This window comes from Ursus maritimus, unplaced genomic scaffold, assembly GCF_017311325.1.
Source record: "Ursus maritimus isolate PB19 unplaced genomic scaffold, ASM1731132v1 scaffold_16, whole genome shotgun sequence".
NCBI classification, from domain to species: Eukaryota; Metazoa; Chordata; class Mammalia; order Carnivora; family Ursidae; genus Ursus; species Ursus maritimus.
Genome location: NW_024424008.1, coordinates 6,543,691 through 6,565,346, shown reverse-complemented (window position 1 = coordinate 6,565,346; position 21,656 = coordinate 6,543,691). Strand labels below are relative to the sequence as shown.

Sequence of the window (21,656 nt, the reverse complement as noted above, 5' to 3'; positions counted from 1 at the left end):
GAAAAGGCAGATCTGCTGATATGAGGGTAGGCAGGGCTTGGTGTAAGCAAGTTCAATAGTGAGTGTTGGCTCTGTGCTGTATCCTGCAGATGGCCTTGTGTTTATGCTGGGTGGTGGGGGAGGGAGATAGTGTCTACCAGCTCCTTTGTTCCGGGAGGAGTGCCTCAGCAAATGCTGCCCTTCCAGGATGTGCTCTGAGATAATTCTCCCTCTGATATGCCCCAGGTATTTTTTCAAATGGCTGCTTCTATGCTGTATTTCTAAGGGCTGCTTGTCATGATCTTTAAGGTCCGGCACTCAATTTCCTATCACCCTCAGGACTCTCCCAGGGCCAAGCTAGCTGATTTTTAAAAATTCCAGGCTTTAAGTCCCACTAGTTGTAAAAACTCATGAAGTTCAGCCCTTCTAGTTTTTGAAGCCAAAGTTTGTGGGAATTGGTCTTTCCCATGCAGGCTCCCTGGAGCGACCATCTGCTTCTTGCCCTTCTCTGCTCCAGTCACTGCCTCATTCCTGTGGATGGTCCATGGTCCATCTAGCTCTCGGCCACATCTCCAGCCTTCTTCCTACCTTGTCGATGTGGCTTCTTCTCTACCTTTAGTGGTGGAACTGGTTCTGCCAGTCTTCAGGTCATTTTCTGAGTTATTTACCCTGATGTGGATGTTATCTGGTTGTATCCCTGGGATGAAGCAAGCTTAGGGTCTTCCCTACTCTGCCTCTCCTCCTGAGATTCTATTTTAGACAAGGACTCATGTTGCTGGAAGGATAGCTGTTCTCTCACAGCCTACTACTGCTTGAGTGTAGCCCTTCTTGTTCCAACCTTAAAGCTTAGACTCAAGAGAGTGTTTGCTTTCACCAGGTGATGCTGTTACTGCAGTCCTGGCCTTCATACCCTCAGGTTCACCAAAGCAGCAGAAGTAGGAGATAAATATGAAGGAATTTATTGCAAGGAATTCACTTATGCAACTGTGGGGGTGGGCAAGGCAGGTCCTCAATCTGCAAGGCAGGGCATTGGGAACAGCAGGCTGTAACTGGCAGGAGCTAAAGTTGCTATTGGTAGATGGATCATCTTCAGTGAACTTCAGTGAAATTTTGCTCTTAAGGTCTTTCACTTAATCGTCCTGGATAAGTTGGGCAGGCCTAATCCAATCTCCCTTAAAGTCAAATGATCACGGACTTTAATGACATCTGCAAAATGCCTTCACAGCAATGTTTAGATTAGTGATTGAAAAACTGGGGGCTTTTGGCCTAGCCAAGTTGACATATCAAAAACCCATCCCACCTTCCACTTAGATTGATACACCTTTTGACCAGCTTCATTATCAACAAGATGTGGTTGGAAGAGCATGGTAGGGATGGGGGAGCACAGGGGCTGGATATGTAATGTGGCAATCTAAGGCATGCGTCATTCAGCCTTTATTTTCAAAGGATGACTGTTTTTCTATAGGTGGTGTGGAGCCACTTATGATCTGATGTGCATGTTGCACCTGCAATCCTAGATGTGTACAAGAATAAGGATCAAATGGGATAGGTTGAGGCCCAACGCATTCAAGAAGCCCCTTTGCAAACCGTGCAAGGTGTATGAGGTCTGACCAAAGGTATAGAGATGGAGAGGAGGAAACAAGAATAAGGATTGAATGGGATAGGTTGAGGCCCAATGCATTTAGGAAGCCCCTTTGCAAACCGTGCAAGGTGTATGAGGTCTGACCAAAGGTATAGAGATGGAGAGGAGGAAACAAGACTTGGGTCACACAAAGATGGCAGGAACAAATTTTGGTTGATCCAGGTGATTTGGACCAGATATAAGTAGTTTGTTTCATGGAGGGAATCAGAAAGCAATCAGAAAGCAGGAAGGCTGATGTTGAAGGTCATTTGATGTAGATTTTCTGTGAATTCCTTCCCAAAGTCTGCTTGCTGGTATCCTGACCCCTCTGCAGAGAAAAGGTGGTTCAGAGTTCCTGGGGAAACGAGGCAGGGTCAGTGGCTAAGAAGGGCACCAAGGGGGGGGTGTTGGTGTCGAGAGTGCCACCACAGGTCAGTGGATCCCTACCATCCCACCTCCAGTGGACAGAGGACAAGAGGGGCTGCATTTCTTCCTCTATCATTAAAACCGGTACTGAAGAAGGGCCGCAGAGGTCCGGCGAAGGCACATTCAGAGAAGGTAAAGATGAGGGAGCCATGGTCAGTGCAGTTGTAGAAGGAGACAGTGCGGGCCTCATAGTCCAGGAAGATCCCAACTCGGCGTGGAGGCACCTGAAGGTGGAGGGGAGTCTGGGGGCAGGTGCCAGCCTCATATCTTTGTTCGTTCCACAGCCAAATTGTCCAGAAGCCCTCTTCGGGGCTGAGCAAAAATTGCCCCTTCCTTTGCACAGAGTCTCTACAAACACCCAGGTCCCAGGCCTCCTTTCCTGTCACATCTACCTCCCAGTAAACCTTTCCAGAGTCAAAGCACTGAGAACCCAGGACCATGGGATAACTGTCAAATCTGTCCTCACTTTCAGGCACTTCCTGCTGGCTGTCTCCAAGCCTCACTTGTCTCCGATCCTCTGAAAGGATGAGCCATGGATTGGCTGTGTGCGGATCCAGAGTGATGTGTACTGCAGAGAGAGGACCTCGGTCAGGTTGGGAGATGGAGGGGAACCAGGAACGCTGGGCTTGTGGTGGGTAAGAATGAGGGGTGACCGCAGCCTCACTGTAGGAGGAAATGACCCCCAGGCCTGACTTTTGAGGGAACCACCTCTCTGTCCCTCCCTCACCTACCATCTCCACCTGCCATCTCTCCTCAATCCTGGGACTCACTTTGTACCCTCATCACCCACTTTGTTCCCCAGTCGTGGGGAACCTGGTGCTTGCCTCACCTCCACATGTCCTCAGCATCCTCTTCAGTCCTGGCACAAGGCACACACTCCTCACGTCTGGGGAGGTGACGTCCAGCTCCTTCAGGTTCCAAGACTCACTCCTGGGGCAAACAGTTACAGACCCTGTCTCCAACTCCTGCCCCAACCTCCTGAACCCTGACACTATAACTTCCCTTGTAGATAACAACTTAGTGCAAATTTACAAACACTTGTGTTAGGATCCTTGGGGGTGGAAGGCAAAAAGAAGTAGGACTTAGTTCCTATCTAGGCCTTCCTGGTTACATGGGCCCCTGAAGCTACTGGACAGTCTAGATCTCTTCCCCAAGCCTGAGGTCAGCAGGCAAGCACATTCTGTTTCATTTTACAGGTGGAATCACTTCCATAAGGAACCCCAAGGAGTCTTGCCCATGCCCCACGCTGCTGGTCTCACACCTGGGTCTTTCTGGGAGATCTGTAACCAGCTAGATTCTTTTTAAAGCAAAAGTCCTAGCAGGCTGTGGACTCAGAACTTCACAGAATTTCCTGGTTTGTTGGGGCTTCACTTTGTAAAACTCTTACAGTCCAATTACTTTGGGCAACTCACCAACTGAGATGTCCGTTAATTAGCTTCAGACCAGAAAATATTTTATGGAGGATTGGGTCTTTGAGAATAGGCAGGAGAATGGGGAAAAGATCAGTGCATGTTTTTCTAACTCAAAAACCCTTTCCACAGGTATATATGCTTCCTGCCACCCCCTCCTCTTACAAAGAAAACCTCTCCTTACCTTCCCAGGACACTTTTCACCTCCTGAGGAGAAAAGAGATAGAGTGTAAATTCTGGACCACTGGTTTATCATAGAGACCTCAGTTCTGTGGGTGAGGTGATACCCCCCCGAGGCCCATGGGATGTTGTTCTACCCTGTTCCTCTGGGCCAATACCTGAAATATTTCTGACCAGCTTGGAGGAGAAAGGGTGTAGATGTTTGTGGGGTAACCAGGGTAACCGGCATGGGTGTGACCTACGGCCAGGGGAAGGATGACCAGTTTAAGGATTCCGATTCAGAACACAAATTAGAAAGCCCAGATTTGTGGGTAGAGGAGTGGGAGCGAGAGTGGAAAGGAACAAGTAGCCCAGCCTGGCTGAGGCCCAGAGACAGCGAGAACGGCCAAGTCAGGATTGCACAGAAACTGCTCTCATTTGCAGGCTTGTATTTGGGAAGGAAAGGCTCTGTTTTACCCTGGAGTTAATGCTGCTTTCTCATGCATGTGAAATTGAATCATTTGAGAATATGCTTTTGCAGGGCTTGGGAGCCCTTCCCTGGGAACTGACACACTCCTAGGCCCAGTCAAAAGTGTGTTAGAAAGCATGGCTCAGTGTTGGGCAGAAGCAAGATTTAGAGAATGAGGAGAAGAGGGCCTGCCATGTCAAGCCAATCCAGGCAGCCTTTTTGCACAAAAACAAAAAAACAAAAGAATGGCTTCAGGACCATGTCTGACAGAGACCTTGAAAAAGGTTTGGGAAGAGAAAAACTGTAGAAGGTTAGAGCAGAAGGGACTTTTGAGACCCTCTGGTCAACAGTTTGCCTTGTTTTGGGAAACATATTAGGGGATGGGAGTTGATTTTAAGTAGAACACGCATGGATGAGTTTTTTTAAAAAAATAGTTATGTGCTTATTTTCATTTTAGCTCTGCCTCTATTTGGGTGACCCTGTTCAAGTTACTCAGCTTTAGTCTCTAAGTTTCTCAACCTCTCTGGCCCTCTGTTTTCTCATCTACAAAACGGAGATAACAGCACCCACCTCACTGCATTGTCATGACAGGTTGAATACACTGAGGCATGTCCTATGTGCTATTTTAAAAACGGCTGTTGTTGTTAAGAAAATAGAAAAAAAATCAGTGACATATCAACACATGATTCCTTGGCTACTATTGCTTAGGACAAATGTCCTTTTTCATCAGAAGAAATTTAGCATAAGAGTGAGACAATGTCAAGAAAACAACACGCTAACAGAATTTGGGTAGTCCACAGAAGGGGCAGGAAGGGTGAAGATGATACATCGTGACTAACATTTGGGGAATCCTTGTTTTTCAGTTCACTCCCTCCCCCTTGTTTCACAAATGGAGAAAGTAGGTCTAGGAAAAGAAAAGCACCTGACCTAGAATTATGGAGGGAATTGGTGGCAGGGCTGGGCTACTGTCTCTTAATTTCTAGTGCCGTGTTTTCAGTTACATGTATGAGAACTTTCCCACAGCCCAATGCTCGTGTGGAAGCTTAGGTGGTTTCTCTCATTTAATCCTCAGAAAAATCCTTTGAGATGTATAATATTATAATACCCACTTAACATGAGAAACCTGACATGGAAAGGTTAAGGAACTTTCCCAAGGTCGTGAAGATGTCCGAGCAGGCTCTGATGGGATGCCTGCTCTTTTTAATTGCTGCAAGGAAAATTCCCTCCTAAGTTGGCACCTTTCCATGGCTTGAATGCCAGCCACTCAGGAGTCTGAATTCCGGTTATTCCAGGCACCCGGTTTTCATTCGCTGATGCTAGAGCTCCCTGAGGCTGCCCACTCTCCAGTTCCTCCTCGAGCCTCAGGGAGGGGCCGGCTCACCTGCAGCAGCTCCAGCGCTGAGCCCCTGCTCCTTCTCTCCAGCTCCATGACCAGCTCCTGCAGGGCTTGGCTCTTCTGGGCCAGCACGGCCTCCGCCTCCCCCAGGATTCTCAGCTGTTCCCTCTCCTCCGTGTCCAGCCTCTGCAGTTGCCGCTGTTCCTCTGTAGCCAGGAAGTTTTTCTGCTGTTCAAACTCTGCGTGAACCCTCAGTTTGTGCGCCTCAACCTGACTCTTCGGTGTCCATGGAAAGAGAAGGTTTTTATCAAAATCTCCTCAGCTTCAGGAATGAAGGTGTTCATGTCTATTTCTGTTTCCTGTAGACTTACCACTCTGGGTTTGAGAACATACACACACACACTATTCTGCTGGGGAGGTACGTGGGTGAGGCTTCCGGGCTCAGAGGGAATTATGGCGGGGCGGGGGGGGGCACGGCAGCTGCCCTACAACCACAGCTGCATTGGCCCATGGTATCAGACGTTCTACAGCCTCTTTCAAAACCCAGTCAGCACCCAACTGTGCTGCTCTGTCTTCATTATCTCCGTGAGTTCCTGAGAGAGTTACACCTGTCCCCACCACCAACAACCTCCCAACACAGGCTCATAACACTGTTCCTCAGTCCTGAGGAAAGGGGGTCCTTGGGATAATCTTTGCCATCTCCTGTTACTGACTGAAGGTCACCCGATGACACAGGAGGACTCCTTTTGCCACCACAGCCTGACTTACCCTTCTCCGATCGCAAATCTTCCTTTCCTGGGCTCTGTTGGCCATGAGTTCCCTCCATTCCTCTAATCCCTGGCCGCCCCACCTCGCAGTTACAGGGGCAGAACAAGCTTTAGTTCTCCACCCTACTTTGAACCAGTGATCTGGACATGGTCAAGCAACTACCTGATCACATTGTTTTTTCTAGTCTTGCCTTGGTCGTTCCCATAAGTCTGTTCCTCACAGCACCTGTCATTTCCTGACAGGTCTAGTCACTGGCCATCTCTCCTGGGGCACCTCTGCCCCAGACACCAAGGCAGGGGTGCGCTCATGTTTTAAGGCTAAGCTCCAGGAGCGGAAGCTTAAGGGTATGGCTTGTTCCTCTTGGCACCTCGTCTTAAGACCCTTGATTTTTCTGATTGATTGGGAACGCTGTCCTTTTTATTCTCCTCTATCAGGAGACCTAGAGGACTGCTGATTCTTGGAGAGTGAGGTATACTATCCCTCCCCAGATGGGCATAGATATGGTTAGGGCTTGAGACCGGGACTCTGGACTCTGCCCTGCCTTCTGAACTGACATTCCTTTTGGGACACGAAACTTGCCTTCCAGGCTGTTCTCTTTGTTGCAATATTCACTTCCAACTCCTCGGCCAACTCTTGTCCTTTTCTCAGTTTCCCTAACGCCACCTGAAGCTTCTCCTGCAGAGAAAGATAGGTTAGCGCCCGACCAGACCAAGAAGTGGGTGGCATGAGGAAGATGTCCTTGTTGGTACTTTGAAAAGCCTGAGTGCAGAGAAAGAGGGAAGACTTCAGTCTGACTGGGGTAGGAATTCTGCAGATGTTTCTTAAAAATATAGCCATACTGTTGGGGGAGGGGGTTCAGGGGTGGAGCACTACTCATTCCTAATGAACCAGGAGGCCACAGGAAATGTGATCCTTGCAGTATTTTCCCAAGCGTATTCCCTGCTCCTAGGGAAGGAGAAAGTTGTGTTGAGCTTGCAGTCCTCTGCTTAAATTAGACATGGAAGGGGGAGACCCCCTCCATTTCCCCAACCCCTCCACTCCACAGGCGACTGTGCTTCCCCAGCTCTGGGGAACAAAGCAGGGGGACCCATCTCCCTTCTACCTGCTCATGCCTCCGTGCTAAGGCCTCACCTGGTATTCCCGAGCAGCCTCCTCAATAGGGACCATGTGATGGTTACGGTGGCTCTGGGACTGGGAACACACCCAGCAAAGGGTCTTCCCATCTTCCTCACAGAACAGGTGCAGTTTCTCTCCGTGTACCTTACACCACTCCCCCTGGGTGCCCTCCTTGGCACTCTGGCCCATTTGTTTGAGGTTGTCCACCATATTAGCTAGTGGCCAATTGGGCCTGAGGTTTTGGAGCAAGAAGTTGTGCTTACACACGGGACAGACACCGCCGCCATCTTTCCCGACCTCAGAGATGCATTCATGGCAGAAGCTGTGGCCACAGTCAATGCTCATAGGCTCCACCACGGGATCCAGGCAGATAGGGCACGTGACCTCCTCCCACATCATTGCCAAGGGCGCTGTTGAGGCCATGGCGCTAATGTTCTTAGTAAGCAGCACTGTGGAGATCCCGGACTAGCCTAGTGGGGAGAGGAGAACAGGAAACGAGAAGATGATAAGCGTTGTGTGAGAAAACATAGTCCAAAGGAAAACATGAGGATGAGTGAAGTGAAAGGGGTGAAAATAAGACCAGAATATTAACCTGAGTAAGAGCTTCTCCTCTCTAGTCTCATCCACTTATGTAGTCAGAGAGAAGGGGAAACTGCGTCCCCCAAAGAGACTGAATGTTACTGAGAACTTCAGAGATAAAGCTGTTTACACCTCTATTTTCATCATGACCATCTCAGCTTCATCCTCCACGCCCAGGCTTTTCCTGTCCATCCTCTTCCTTCCCTGGTCCCCAGTCCTCTGTTGAGCAGCTCATCACCATGACGGGGGCCACTTACTACGGACACTCCATGTGCCAGAGAAGGCGCTGCATGCTTTGCAAACATCTTCATTAATCTGCACAATATGGCAGCAGTTATATATAATAAATATATTATGTACGTAATCACAGATCTATATGTCTGTCTATGGTAGCGAGGTATGTATGTGCGGATATGTTTCTGTGTCTCTACACACAGAGACGTGTGGCCCAGCGCTCCCTGGGTTCTCCTCTCCTTCCTGGGATCCTGGTAGCTGTCTTCGTTGCGTCTGGGGCACAGACTCATACGTTTCTAACATCTGAAACCATCATGCCCCTCTCTAACCCTAACCCCTAACCGTAACCCTCACCCCCAGAGGGGAACTGTCCTAGAATTCCCTGGACCACGCTCCGGGCTAGGGTGCCGCCCGGGGCTCTCCGTGCTCTGGTGGCAGCAGCAAGGCGGCCCTGCCCCTTCCTCCTTCCCGGTGGCCTGGAAGTCACTTTCATAGCCGGGCCCCCCACCCCAGGCAGGCTGCCAGCCCGGGAGGAACGGCTGGGGCTAGGGCGGGAGCCCGGCCCGTGGCGAAGGGACAAGCGGGACTGCAGGCTCCAGGGGTGAGCACGGGATGGAAGGGGTCCTTCGGACCTGGGGCAGGAGAGAGATAGGTCCCCCAGCCAGGGCTGGGGCACTAGGGTCTGGGCGAGGCACTCACCTTCCCAGGGTACTCGGCAGCTGGCGGCAGGTTCCCTATTTCACTTTCGATTTCCCGTCCGAGTCACGTCCGGACAGGGAGGCGGGCCGAGGGGCGGAGAGTGGGCGGAGAGGGTGCTGCGCGAGGCGGGGCAGAGCGGAGGCGCGGCAGGTGGGGAAGCCCAGGCTGGCCCTAGCGAGAGCTCCGTAGCATTTCTCCTTGCTTCGCGCTCCCTCCCGTGTCCTCAGTACCTAATAAGTTAAACTATCGCCTCTGAGGTGGAGGAGTCCTGTTGCCGCCTTTGACACGGGTTATCATCACTGCACACCTCGTGCTGTGCCGTGCCCACATCCGGGAGCTGCTCTTCGGGAGGTCTGGATGGCGACAACGGCGCCTGGAGCTCTCCCTTACATGCCACCCTCTGCTTCCTACTTCCAGAAACAAGTCCTTTTGAGTAAAGATTTGATATTTTTTTAACATCAGGGGGTGAGGGATTTATAACCGCATGACCCCAAGGCAGGTGTCACACCAGTGAGTGGTAAGAAGGGAACTGACATTTTTGGGCACCAATGGTGTGCTTGTCCATGGTCTAGGGATTTTTCTGAGGTTATTTCTATTTTAAAAATGGTAGTAAAACATAAAATTTACCATCGTAACCATTTTCAAGTATATAGTTCACCGGCATTAAATACAAATACATTCACATCAGTGTGTGACCATCAGAGCCATCCTTAGAACTTTTTTCATCTTGTCCGACTGAAACTCTGTTACCTGTTCAACAATAATTCCCCCATTATCCCCTCCCCTCAGCACCTGGCAGCTACCATTAAATTTTCTGTCTCAATCAATCTGACTTCTTAGGTGCTCCAATGTAAGTGGAATCCTACAGTATTTGTCCTTTTGTGACTGACTTATTTCACTTAACAAGAGGTCCTCAAGGTTCATTCTTGTTGTAACATGTGCCAGGATTTCCTTCCTTTTAAAGGCTGAATAATATCCCAATGTTTGTATATGCATTTTATCCACTCATCTGTGAATGGACACTTGGGTGGCTTCTATCTTTTGACTGTCGTGAATACTGTGGCTATATCAGGTTATACGATTTAGGCCACATAACAATTCAGTGATTTAGGAGTTATTAAACTCACATTCCAGGAGAGGAATGGAGTCTGAAAGGAGTAAAGTGACTTGCTTGAAGTGACAAAGTAGGTGCATGAGATTTAAAGGTCCAGGGAAGACCCTCATTTTAGTGACAGCTCAGAGATAGCAGGCTGCCCCGTCAGCTCAAGCAGAGGCCGCAGGGGCAGCCCAGAGGGGTGTGGTTACAGGCTGTAGAGAAGGAAGGGGAGAAAAGGAAGGGTGAGGAGACTAGAATAATTGTCAATTCCTTCCAACTCATATTTTTTTTGTCCCTGCATAACTTAAGCTAAAAACATCAGTTGAACTTTGCTTAATGTTTTCTATGGATTTAGGAAACCTAAAAACACTTCACGCCTCTTCGAAATTTCCAGTTCTGTTTTTAAGAGAATTTGTGTAGTGGAAGGTTATCAAGTGACATCTAATATCCAAATTGTATCACTAGACTGATTCAATTCCCGGAACATAGTCCCAGAAAGCAAAGTGGGAAAAAAAAATCAAAGGAAGAGACCTATGTGTGAATTTGCAGACACTCAGAAAACTGACTCTGCTTCACATCACTGAGCTCACTCATTCCTATAGGGCCTGAGTAAGCCACTGTTGGGTGTGGTACAAGAGAACACAGATCTCATGCTAGGGCAGACGTGGACCCAGGGCTAACCCTGCTATTGACCAGCCACGTGCCATCTCCCTGAGCTTCAATTTACTTACCTATTAAATAAAGATATTAATACACACTGCAGGGTTGCTTTGGTACACATTCGATAATATGCATATAGATCGATGACCATAACACACGCACGCTGCAGCAGTCCCCGCCTTGGTATTGGCTATAAGACCAAAGTTGCCACTCATTCCAAATTCCCCTCACTCACTGCCAGTATGTTAGTACTTCAGAGTTCTTTTCCCAGTGAGTCATCCAACTCATTCCTGAAGGATCAGTATCTTCAATGTTCCTGTCTTTAAGGCACTGGCTACTGTCATCAGGCAATCATAATTAGGAATCTCTCCAATGTATATTTTGGGTTTTAGGCATAGTCCTTCTTGCCCCATTATGTACCAGCCACTTAAATTCTCCTTGGTAATAGGGATAAGTCACTCCAGCCTGTATAGAAACCCCATCCTCTATTTCATCAGTGGCTGAAGAAGCCCCACAGCGCCAGGGGATATTTGCAAATTCCAATTTATTAGAACTGGGTTTGCTTACTCTGGTAGAAAGGTTTTTGTTTGTTTGTTTGTTTTTTGTTTTGTTTTGTTTTGTTTTTTTTCCCACTAGGCCCTCCAAAACAGGCTGAGCCCTATGTTGGGGGATGGAAAGAAAGGGTTCAATAAAGGAGTTACTAGTTGGTGATAACAGGGGCCACTTCTACCTCCCCCTTGATTCTCTGAAGTGTGTGTATATAGTAGATATTTAAAAAAGATGCCACCATATATTCGTTGATTTTAATCACCACGATTTGTGGGACAAGCTTCCTATCTCTTAGGGTGGGGTTTCCAAACTGGTGTCATAGCTGTGCCGTCAGCAGAGCATCTCATAGTCTTACTGGGCCCACTTTTTCTGGCTGATAGTGTATGTTGTAAGACTACTGCATTCCACAGGGCAACCCATTATTAGAATTCTTTGACTGCAAAATCAGTTCCCCAGTTGCAAGTGATGTTGTTGGGATGCCCTGATGGTGTGAGGCTAAAAATCGTGATGCTGGCAGAAGCAGTGTAGGAGAGAAAACGGAGTATTACCACCTATTTTGTGAGGACAAATTGCTGTTGGTTCAATACAACTCATGTGCCACTGGAAGACTGTCTATATTCTCCTGGAAATAGTGAAAATTCAGGCTTAGAGGTGGCCTTTTATGTATCTGTCCAGAGCAGCAGGGATAGAGGCTCTGCCTGCGGATGGGTTTCCCCTCACGGAAGCTTCTCTGTTTACCTCTACTGATATGGGTTCTTGTATAGAAGCCCATTGAATGGCAACAGGTCCCTGGAGCAGAGACTGGTCAATATCCACGGTCATCTTGTTGACCTGATTATTGTTAATTAAAACTGATGCATTTAGAGACTAGGTACCTGGCACAAGATATCTAGTTTAGTAATAAGGGGTTTATCCCTGTTTGATTCCATATACAATGATCTTAACTACAATCCTGGCAAGACTTTTTGAAAATGATTTTATTTATTTATGAGAGAGAGAGAGAGAGCACATGAACGGATGAACGGAGTGAGGGGCAGAGGGAGAAGCAGACTCCCCGCTGAGCAAGAAGCCCAATGCAGGGGCTTGATCCCTGGACCCCGGGACCATGATCTGAGCCGAAGGCAGATGCTAACAGACTGAGCCACCCAGGTGCCCCCTTGGCAAACCTTTTACTTCTACATATTTAAAGCCAACTCTTCTCAGTCTCAAGTCAAATACCATCTTCTTTATATAAAATCTTCTCTATTTCTCTCCTGTCTACTGAAGAGTCCATTTTAGTTTTTACACATGCTTTCTTTTCTTTTCTTTTTCTTTTTTTTTCTTTTTTTAAGATTTTATTTATTTATTTGACAGAGACAGCTAGCGAGAGAGGGAACACAAGCAGGGGGAGTGGGAGAGGAAGTAGCAGGCTCCTAGCAGGGGAGCCTGACGTGGGGCTCGATCCCAGAACGCTGGGATCACGCCCTGAGCTGAAGGCAGATGCTTAATGACTGCGCCACCCAGGCACCCCAATTTTCTTTTGGAGGTTTAAATTACTACAGGATAGGATTGGTGCCTAATTAATCTCTAGGTAAAGTACAGTGAATATAGGAACCCCAATATTGTGAACCATTTCAAAGACTACTGGATAATGTAGATTTTAGAATGAGTAGAACAGTCTCTCAGGAGCAGATGGAATTCATCTCAGGTTTCATCCATCTACTTCCATTTACCATCTTCCCTCCCATTCCAGATTTGAGAGACAACCTAGTATTAGCCATATTTATTAGTTTTAAGGCAGAGAATTCATCTTGGAATTCAGAGCCAGAAAAGCTAAAGAAACAATTTCATCAGAAAGATGTACATATTTCAACATAGTTAATAAAAAAATAGTTAAGAATCTATTAAAAATTCTCTCTCTACTTTTTAGAGCCTGAAACATAAGAACCTGAAAAATTTCTAAAATTTCAATGAATGAGAAAAAGGGGTATGTGATAGGACAGAGTTTGGAGGACAGGAGAGGCAGATGCCTGGAGGACAGAGTTTGGTCTCCTAACTGGGAAAACCACGAGGAAAACCTCAGGATACTAATGGCCTCAAGCAGACAGAACCTTGAAATGTCCTGTTCTCAAATCTGCAGGACACACTGGGACCTGGAGTGGAACAAAGAGGAGTCAGGACACCCTGTGGAGTAGGCTGTTACCTCTACATTGTCCTCCTCTCCATGCTGCAGAGAAAGGAAGGGGGGTGGCTGAAGTTAGTGAATTACGTGCTCTGACTTTCTACCAAATAACTGACTCTCAAGGTCATGAAAACCAAGGAAAAACTGAGAAACTGTCACAGACCAGAAGAGACTAAGGAGACACGATTGGACACGATTAGGAGACTAATTGCAGTGTGGTTCTCTGCACTGGATCCAGGACAAAAAATAGATACTAATGGAAAAACTGTCAAAATCTAAATAAAATCTGGACTTTAGTTAATAGCAATGTACCACTATTAATTCCTTAGTTCTGACAAATGGACCATGTTTATGTAAGTTGTTAACATTAAGGAAACTAGGGGAAGGATATATAGAAACTACACTATTTCTGTAACTTTTCTGTAAATCTGAATGTATCCCCAAATAAAAAGTTTCCTTAAACCACCTCCCCCCACGCTGCCCAACACTCTATGAGCAGTAGGGGAAATGTGATCTGTGGAAAGGCAAGACAGGGGCGTCCAGACATTACTGAAAGCCTGTTCTAGATTTCCTACTGTAAAGGAAAGGAGCATATATGGAGCTTATATGATATGCCAAGTCCTTTTCTGAGGGCCTTCATAGTCTAGGATAATTCTAACAATCCCAAGAAAGAACCATTATTCCTAGTTTATAAGTGAAGCATAAAAGGCTCAAGGGGTTAATCTGCACATTATCACACAGTTGGTAAGTGACAGATCCAGAAATAGATCCCAGCTTTTCTATTCCATCATGCTTGATGTGTGACCTCCAAGGGTATTACCAGGAGAGAGACATTGCTTCATTATTATTATTATTTTTTAAAGATTTTATTTATTTATTTGACAGAGATAGAGACAGCCAGCGAGAGAGGGAACACAAGCAGGGGGAGCGGGAGAGGAAGAAACAGGCTCATAGCGGAGGAGCCTGATGTGGGGCTCGATCCCAGAATGCCGGGATCACGCCCTGAGCCGAAGGCAGACGCCTAACGACTGTGCCACCCAGGCGCCCCGACATTGCTTCATTATTATAGCTTCATTTTCAACCACCTTCATTCCCTAGGTATGGGCAAAAAGAGAACGTCTGTCCTAGCACGCTCCTCGTGTATAAAGCACTCATGCACTTCTCTTTGACTACACTACCTGGTTTCTCTTTGGCAGGATTTGGAAAGAACTTATTCTTTCTAGAAATGGAAATTCTTCATGGCCGCTGGTGCTCCAGCAGGACAGTTGGGTGTCCTGGTCTCTATCCTCTTGGTCCCCACTTGCCTCCATCTGTCACCAGGCTATTCATGGGCATGCTCTTCGGGAGGTGCTCAATGTGGGGCAACTTGGTATTCTTCTGATGCCCCCTATGAAGAATGATGCCCCCTATGAAGAATGATGCCCCCTATGAAGAATCATCAGGATGTACAGCTTGATGCTTCCTTCCCAGTCCCAGAGCTGCCTGGCAGCACACAGGGGGTTCAGGAAGTTCAACTATGAAAATCTCTTCGATTTGCCCTTGGATCCCAGAAGACCAGTTATTCCCCTACTTCCATCAGGAGGATTATAAAATATTGGTCTTTATTGACACAGCAAAAAAAATGCTTTTCACAAACAGAGAAACAGGTGAGAAGACACACACGCTCTGGAGCGATGGTGAGTGCTGGCACTGGAGGGTCAAAGCGGGGCCCAGGCTGAGGAGGTGGAGCCAGAGCCTTGTAGCTTTAGTCTGTTATAGCATTTCTGCCTCTGGGCTGCACTGCACAGTCTCTGTTTAGGGCAGGAACCACCCTTCTGGTCTTTCCAAATCCAGAGAGGTGAGTGTTACTTTAAGGCTTTTGTAGATCCTTTTTCTTATAACATAATAGGCTTGGGTGAGCAGCTGTAATGAGTTCTTATTACATTAATCAATGCCATCTTTTTTTTTCATTCTTACCTAAATGTTTTATTTTTTTTCTGAATTTGTTTTTTTTATTAATAATATTTATTTTGTTATATTAGTCACCATACAGTAAGCTAGATCATTTCTTGCTGTGCTGAGAAACATGGTTACTTCATGATAACAGGAAACACCGTTCCTTCTCAATCTTCAAGTACCTGGCCAAATCTGGGCAAAATCAACTATAAATGAATCTCCAGGTTCACCTGCAGAGCTTCTGGTAGAACAGGCTGAATCTGACAGGTACCCTGCATCACAATGTGGAGCTTCTGATTTTGGGGCAAAGACAGGCATAGGGGATGGACTCTGCCTCAGTCTGGGGTTCAGGTGTGTGACCAAACCTCCCTTGAAACAGCATATTCTGACTAGTTTGAGCCAATTTGGAGGGGTCATTTTCCCACTCATTCTAAGTCAAGAAGGCAGTCAGCTACATAACAGATATCATAGGAAACACTGAAAAGATTAGGATTTCCTGATGAACTCCTTTAACCTCATCAAAACTCAATGAGAGAAGTACTCATTATGTTTTATGGGTCAGGACATTAGGACAGAGAGGTTAAGAAATTTGCCCAGAGTCATGTGGCTAAACAGTAGTATAAAGCCAGGATTCAAACCCAGGCAGTTTGGGTCTATTGCGTATACTTCTACTCTGAACTGCCCGCCCAGGATAAAATACGTGCTAGATGCCAGCCTGTCGCAAACTCTGAAAGGCTAATATGAGAAGACACATGATTTTAACAGAACATACGGTATTNNNGCTGTTAAAGACATTCAAGGAAGTTGGAGAGATCGCCTTTACAGACATCTTAGAGCTTTATGTGTTGATTCTGGAGGGAAGATCACAGCATGCTGGGTTTTAACACATTCCTAGGTGCTGATTTATACAAACAGGCCTGTACACCAGGATGATTCTATCATTTAAAATTTTATACCTTTCAGTACTAGAGATATTTCCACTCCATTCCAGACCTTGTAAATAACCACACTTCATCAGTTAAATCTAATCAGGGATTCTGGTTGCCAACTTCTGAAATGAGGCAACACATACAGTTAAATTTGAAGGGGGTCTACTGGTTAAAAATATTTAAAGTGATTTAGAAAAGACTGATAGAATCAGATTTACTTAATAATGATTTTTTTACTCTATGGATCCTAAATCTATACATAAACGAAAACCTTCTGAGGAACTCCGATTTTATTCCTTCACTCAGATTTCACTGCAATTTCATTGATAGCTTTTGGGATCTAAGTCCTGCATTAAAGCTGTAGCTTCTGGAATCTCTGTTTATGTGTGGTAGGAGGAGGAAAGATGTATGGAGGGTAGGAAATCTCCCCACACATCCCCATTCGTTAATAAATCATAATAGCAGCTTCAAACAGCTAGAAAGCAGCTGGAGGTGGAAGGAGCCTGAGTTACTTCTGGGGAGCTGGAGACCCTGCAGACTGTTGGTGACTGCCCAGTTACAGTTGTGTGGCCCAGGCAGGTTTATGCTAAGCTTATTTCCGAGCAGAGCAGTGATAGAACTAATCTTGGCTACAGCATAACAGCGTCATGGGCTTGGGGAAAACTTGGGTCCCTAGCTTTGGATGGTCTCTGCTAGGCTAAATGCCAAAGCCTATTTTTCCATAAACTTCCTTGTATGCAACTATGAATCATTGAACACTATATCAAAAACTAATGACGTACTACACAGTGGCTAACTGAACATAATAAAAAAAAAATAAAACAAACAAAAAACTTCCTCTTGGCCCCAGGCCTGGGGCTTCTTCAGTCCCAGGACTCAGCTGGCAAATCCAGAGGCTTAAAGCTTTACATCCTCTTGAGTGCTGGGGACTGATGCCTGGTTGCCATAGAAATCTTTCCGGGTGGGGGAAAGCGTCTCCAATCTTCTCTAAGCTGGGTCATTTCTTTTCAGTGGCTCATAGTTTGGCTACAGGCCATCTGGGGACAGACTTCCCTGATTAGAGAAAGACAAAGTCTTTCTGGAACCTGAATGAGTAAGACTGTAGAGGGGCAGAAAGTGTAGTTTAATTCTGCCCCTCCCCCCATCCTCAGAAGGGTCTGCCTGCATTGTTTCCCTCTCTCTGTCTCCCTGGTTTTTCTTTCCAGATATAGTTTTATCATGTTTCTCCTTTGCTTTCTCAGGAGATTACTACTTTGAGGAGAAAGTTCTTCTTCCTAAACCATGAGCCTGTAATTAAACTCACGCACTATGCAATACAGGGACACTTAATAAGCACACGGGCCTCTTATAAACTGAGAACTTTTCTATGGGGAAATTCAAGGACTGATGATTATTATAAGTGATCAGAGAGGAGGCAGAGGTGGTAAAAGAGGAGATCCCATACATCTGTAGTCCTATTTCATCTTCTTTGGGGATGAACATTTGCGGCACTAGTAATCACCATAGCTAGCGTAAAGCAGCCATATAACACTGTGCTTAGGAATGTGGGTTCTGCAGTCAGACTGCTTAGATTTGAACCCAGGCTCCTCCACTTTCTTACTTCATGATCTTAAGCAAGTTTTCCAACCACTTCGTAGCTCAGTTTTCACATATGCGAAGTGGGAATAATTATACCCACCTTATAAAGCAGTAAATACTCAAATATTAGCCATTATTATTTTTAAGTGCTTATTATGTGCCAGGCACTGTCCTATGTGCTTTGCATGTATTATCATTTTACAATGATCTCAAGGGATAACTATTATTTTCAAAGATTTTAGAGGTGCGAATTCTGAGGATTGGACAGTCGCATGAGCTTTGGAGTCAAATGGATGGAGCTTGAAGCTGGTCTTCTCTTCTGCGGACTCTTCGTGTGCCACTAACAGGCTTTGGGAGTAGGGAGACTTCACGAGATAATGAATGTGAAATCTGCTTGTTATTCCATTTTAATGCCTACCATGTGCTAAACAGTTTATAGTCTTTCCCGTGTCCACACTCTGTGAGGTCAGTATTCTTGTCCTTTTTCTATGACAAGAACACAACTTCTTGGTGAACTCCTTGTCACTCCTGCAGCATGGGAGTGGGGGAGGAGGGAGCAGCCTCCCTGTACCAAACACCACAGCACTCTTGGGTCTTGGGTACAGGTGGGCTGTGGAATGGAACTTGGCCACTGCATCCAGGGGATGAGTCACAGTCTGTGTGGAAAGGCTAGAAAACTAGGAATGATTGGAGTAGAGGGGTATGGCTGGATTGATCTGAGGACCACTTCTAGTGGGTGACCTCATTCCAGTCCCCAACTTCTGCATCTGCTTTAGAGGAAGTGGGGTTGGAAGGAGGGGACAGAAAAACTGGCCTTTAAATTGTCTCAAGGGCCAAGGATCTAATAACCCTAAAGTGCCAGAACCGTTCTTTCTTGTATAAAGCAATTAAGCAAATAGCCTTTGTCTTTATTTATTTATTTTTTATTTTTTTAAAGATTTTATTTATTTATTTGAGAGAGAGAGAGAGAACGAGTGGGAGGCAGAGGCAGAGGGAGAGGGAAAAACAGACTCCCTGCTGAATAGACAGCCCCACATGGGGCTTGATTCCAGGACCCTGAAGGCAGATGCTTAACCGACTGAGCCACCCAGGTGCCCTGACATTCTTAATTTTTTAATTAAACTTTAATCCCTATCAGAAGATGACCAATGCTTTTCTAATAAATGCCATTTTAATTTTTAAAGATATTTTTCTTTCTACTTTTTTTCTGTAATTTTGTTAACTTCTAATTCTCCATTTGTAGCTTAAAAAACAATTTCCCATCTCTTATTTTTTCCTTTTATTTGTCTTGTCAACTTTTGTTAAAAACAAAAACCAACATGCAAAACAAGAACAAAAAAATCAATGTGTACAACTAGCCTTTGTCTTTAGGCCAGCTTGGATTTAAATCCCAGATCTACCTAGCTTCATGACCTTGGCCTGTCTGAGCCCCAGTTTTTTTTTCATCAGAAAATGGAAAAAGGGTTTCTCCACAGGGTTGGAAGATTAAGCAAGCAATATGTGCATGGAGCTTTTATAAAAGACAAACGTGTTATTTCTGGCTTTTACTAGTATTTTGTAAGAGAAAAACGTTAGGACTGCAAAGATGAAGAAAAGAGGAAGGAGAAAGCAAGGAGCATGGCAAAAAGGGAAAATGTGGGTAAAGCAAAGTGGATATAACCCCAGCACACTGATGTAGGGATCTCTCGGAATCAGAGATCAGCTTCCAAGCGCCTGAGCTATCAGACGCTGACCTTTCTTCACGCGTGATTGTGGGCATGTGGTTGTCATTTCACTCTGCTATGGACAGAAACTTTGTACCAAATGACACTATGTGGAATGACAGTTGGTGAAAACATTGCTTTGGGTAGGCCCTAAGCAACTATTTTGCTGAATAGACCAAGTTGTTTACAGGGAAAAGCCCTTTCATTTGAGCTCTGGTCTATCAGATAATCTGACAGTTTAGGACAAGTTTCATAAGCTGTCTGCTAGCACATGGCCTTGAGAATTAGTGTTGAGCTGAGATCAGGATCATTCACTTACCAGATATTTGTCTTACAGCAAGAGAGTCAACTAAGACTCATCTTATTATGATGACTGTAGGTAACATCCTTACTCAGTGTCTAGTACATGGTCAATAAATGATAGCAACTATTCTTATCATCATCATCATCATCATCATCATCAGAAACTGATGGGTGGATCCATATACACTTACACTGAAACAAAAAAGCACATTCCTTTAGGATATCCCTGCCTTATGTGAATTTTCATTGCTATATGCCACTTTCTAGCACAGGGCTTGGCATAGAACAGAAAGTCAGTTTAGTAAGATAGTGCTTGTAAGACAAATCATCTATTCATCCCTTCAACAAATAGACAAAATCAAACGAAGGAAGGCACATAGAAAAGAATGTATACTGCATGATTCTAACAGGCAAATTAATCTGTGGTATTAGAAGTCAGAAAGGTGGTTATCACTGAGAGAATGGGGTGACCAGAGGGGTCCCAGAGTGTTCTTGGGGGGCTGACAATGTTCTGTTTCTTGATCTGGGTGCTTGCTGCACAGATGTGTTCACTTTGAGGAAATTCAGTCCTCACACTTAGGATAGGTAGGTTTTCTATGTGTATTTTATACTTTAACAAAAAAGATATTCCAAGAATTATCAAATACAGTAAATTTGCTGAATAGAGAGCTATCTTACAAGCAGTGTTTATAATGCTTAGGGGACAGGTGATAGAGTAAGCTACAAATGTAGGATGGACAAGGTCTCTCCCCTTCTGCACCTAGTATAAAGGTCTTACCTAGACCCAAGCCTTCAGAATCAGGGGCCAGGAGACCGTTAAAGGAAGTTATGATAGGAGACATCCTCCTACAACAAATCTGATCACTGTTTCCTCCCGATGCATGTACTCATTTAAATGTCCATGCTTGCCTTTTTAAAAGTATTCTGAGAATTCTGATGGAAATTAGGATAATGAATACAGAAAGACTGAAGAAAGTAGGACAGTTAGGAGGCATAAGTTTCTAGAGAAATGATGACAATTTGTAGTTTCACTGGGTTCTGAGAGGAGGGGAGTGTTCAAATACAATTGATTTGGGGAATATGTTATGGAGTGAAAAAAGATACCAGGTTTTCTGTTTTGTTTTGTTTTGTTTTGTTTTGTTTTGTTTTCCTGGAGATTTCATGGATAACAGGAATGGGAGAAAGGCCTGACAAGTATTAGAGGGTGAGCTCTGGGGACAAAGTAGGGAAATTACAATTTGTGCTTCTGTGAGACATTCAAACCAATGTGAAGATAGTAGACACAGGGAGAAGCAGTGCTGTTGCTGAGGAGAGAAGCTGGGGAGACTGGAAAGCCTGAAGGTGTGGCGTGAAGTTGTGGGATCAGAGGAGCTTTCACACTAACTCTGGCCTCCTTGCTTAACATTATTAATCCTGGGTTTCTGGAAGCTCATCTTCTCTAACTCTTCAGGTGGTTACCCTCAGGCCGGTCAGCCTCACCCTTCCACCCACACTGAAGAGAACTTCAATGCACTTGGGGCTATCAAAACAGCTTTTATGGAAAGAGGGTTGAAAAAGATATTTCATAGGACAGTACCTTCCCATTGAGTCCATGTCCCCAGGACTGTCTCAAAGGCAGAGTCAGAAGCTTTAAGGAGCCAGGGAGGTGGAGATGGGGCTGGGGAAGATGGCGTTTTAACAAAAGTGCATTATCTGAGTTCCCGTCTTGTTTACCAGACTTAGCTTGAAGGACTCTTGGATACTTACTCTAAGCCGACCCATCATCACAGGAGAGAAATTTGTCACTATTGAACACATTCAAAAGAACCTATTTGGGGCTCCAAAGGCATTTCCAGAAAAGAAATATAGAAAATGTTGGTTTTATACAACACCAGATGAAAAACCCATCAGACTCCTCAGACAAAGGTTTTGAAAATACATCCTTTGTTTGAATGTGTCCTTCTAGTG

At 45.5% G+C, this 21,656-nt stretch overlaps 1 protein-coding gene across 1 annotated transcript; it reads right to left on the bottom strand.

Moving 5' to 3' along the window:
- Positions 1-922: 922 nt before the first annotated feature.
- On the bottom strand, positions 923-8,883 carry TRIM21 (tripartite motif containing 21). Its single transcript, XM_008707262.2, has 7 exons — positions 8,796-8,883; positions 7,299-7,753; positions 6,747-6,842; positions 5,445-5,675; positions 3,620-3,642; positions 2,856-2,956; positions 923-2,594 (listed from the first exon to the last, which is right to left on the bottom strand). Exons 2-7 carry the CDS (start codon positions 7,704-7,706, stop codon positions 2,044-2,046), a joined length of 1,410 nt encoding a protein of 469 aa, XP_008705484.1. The 5' UTR covers positions 7,707-7,753; positions 8,796-8,883; the 3' UTR covers positions 923-2,043.
- Positions 8,884-21,656: the final 12,773 nt, after the last annotated feature.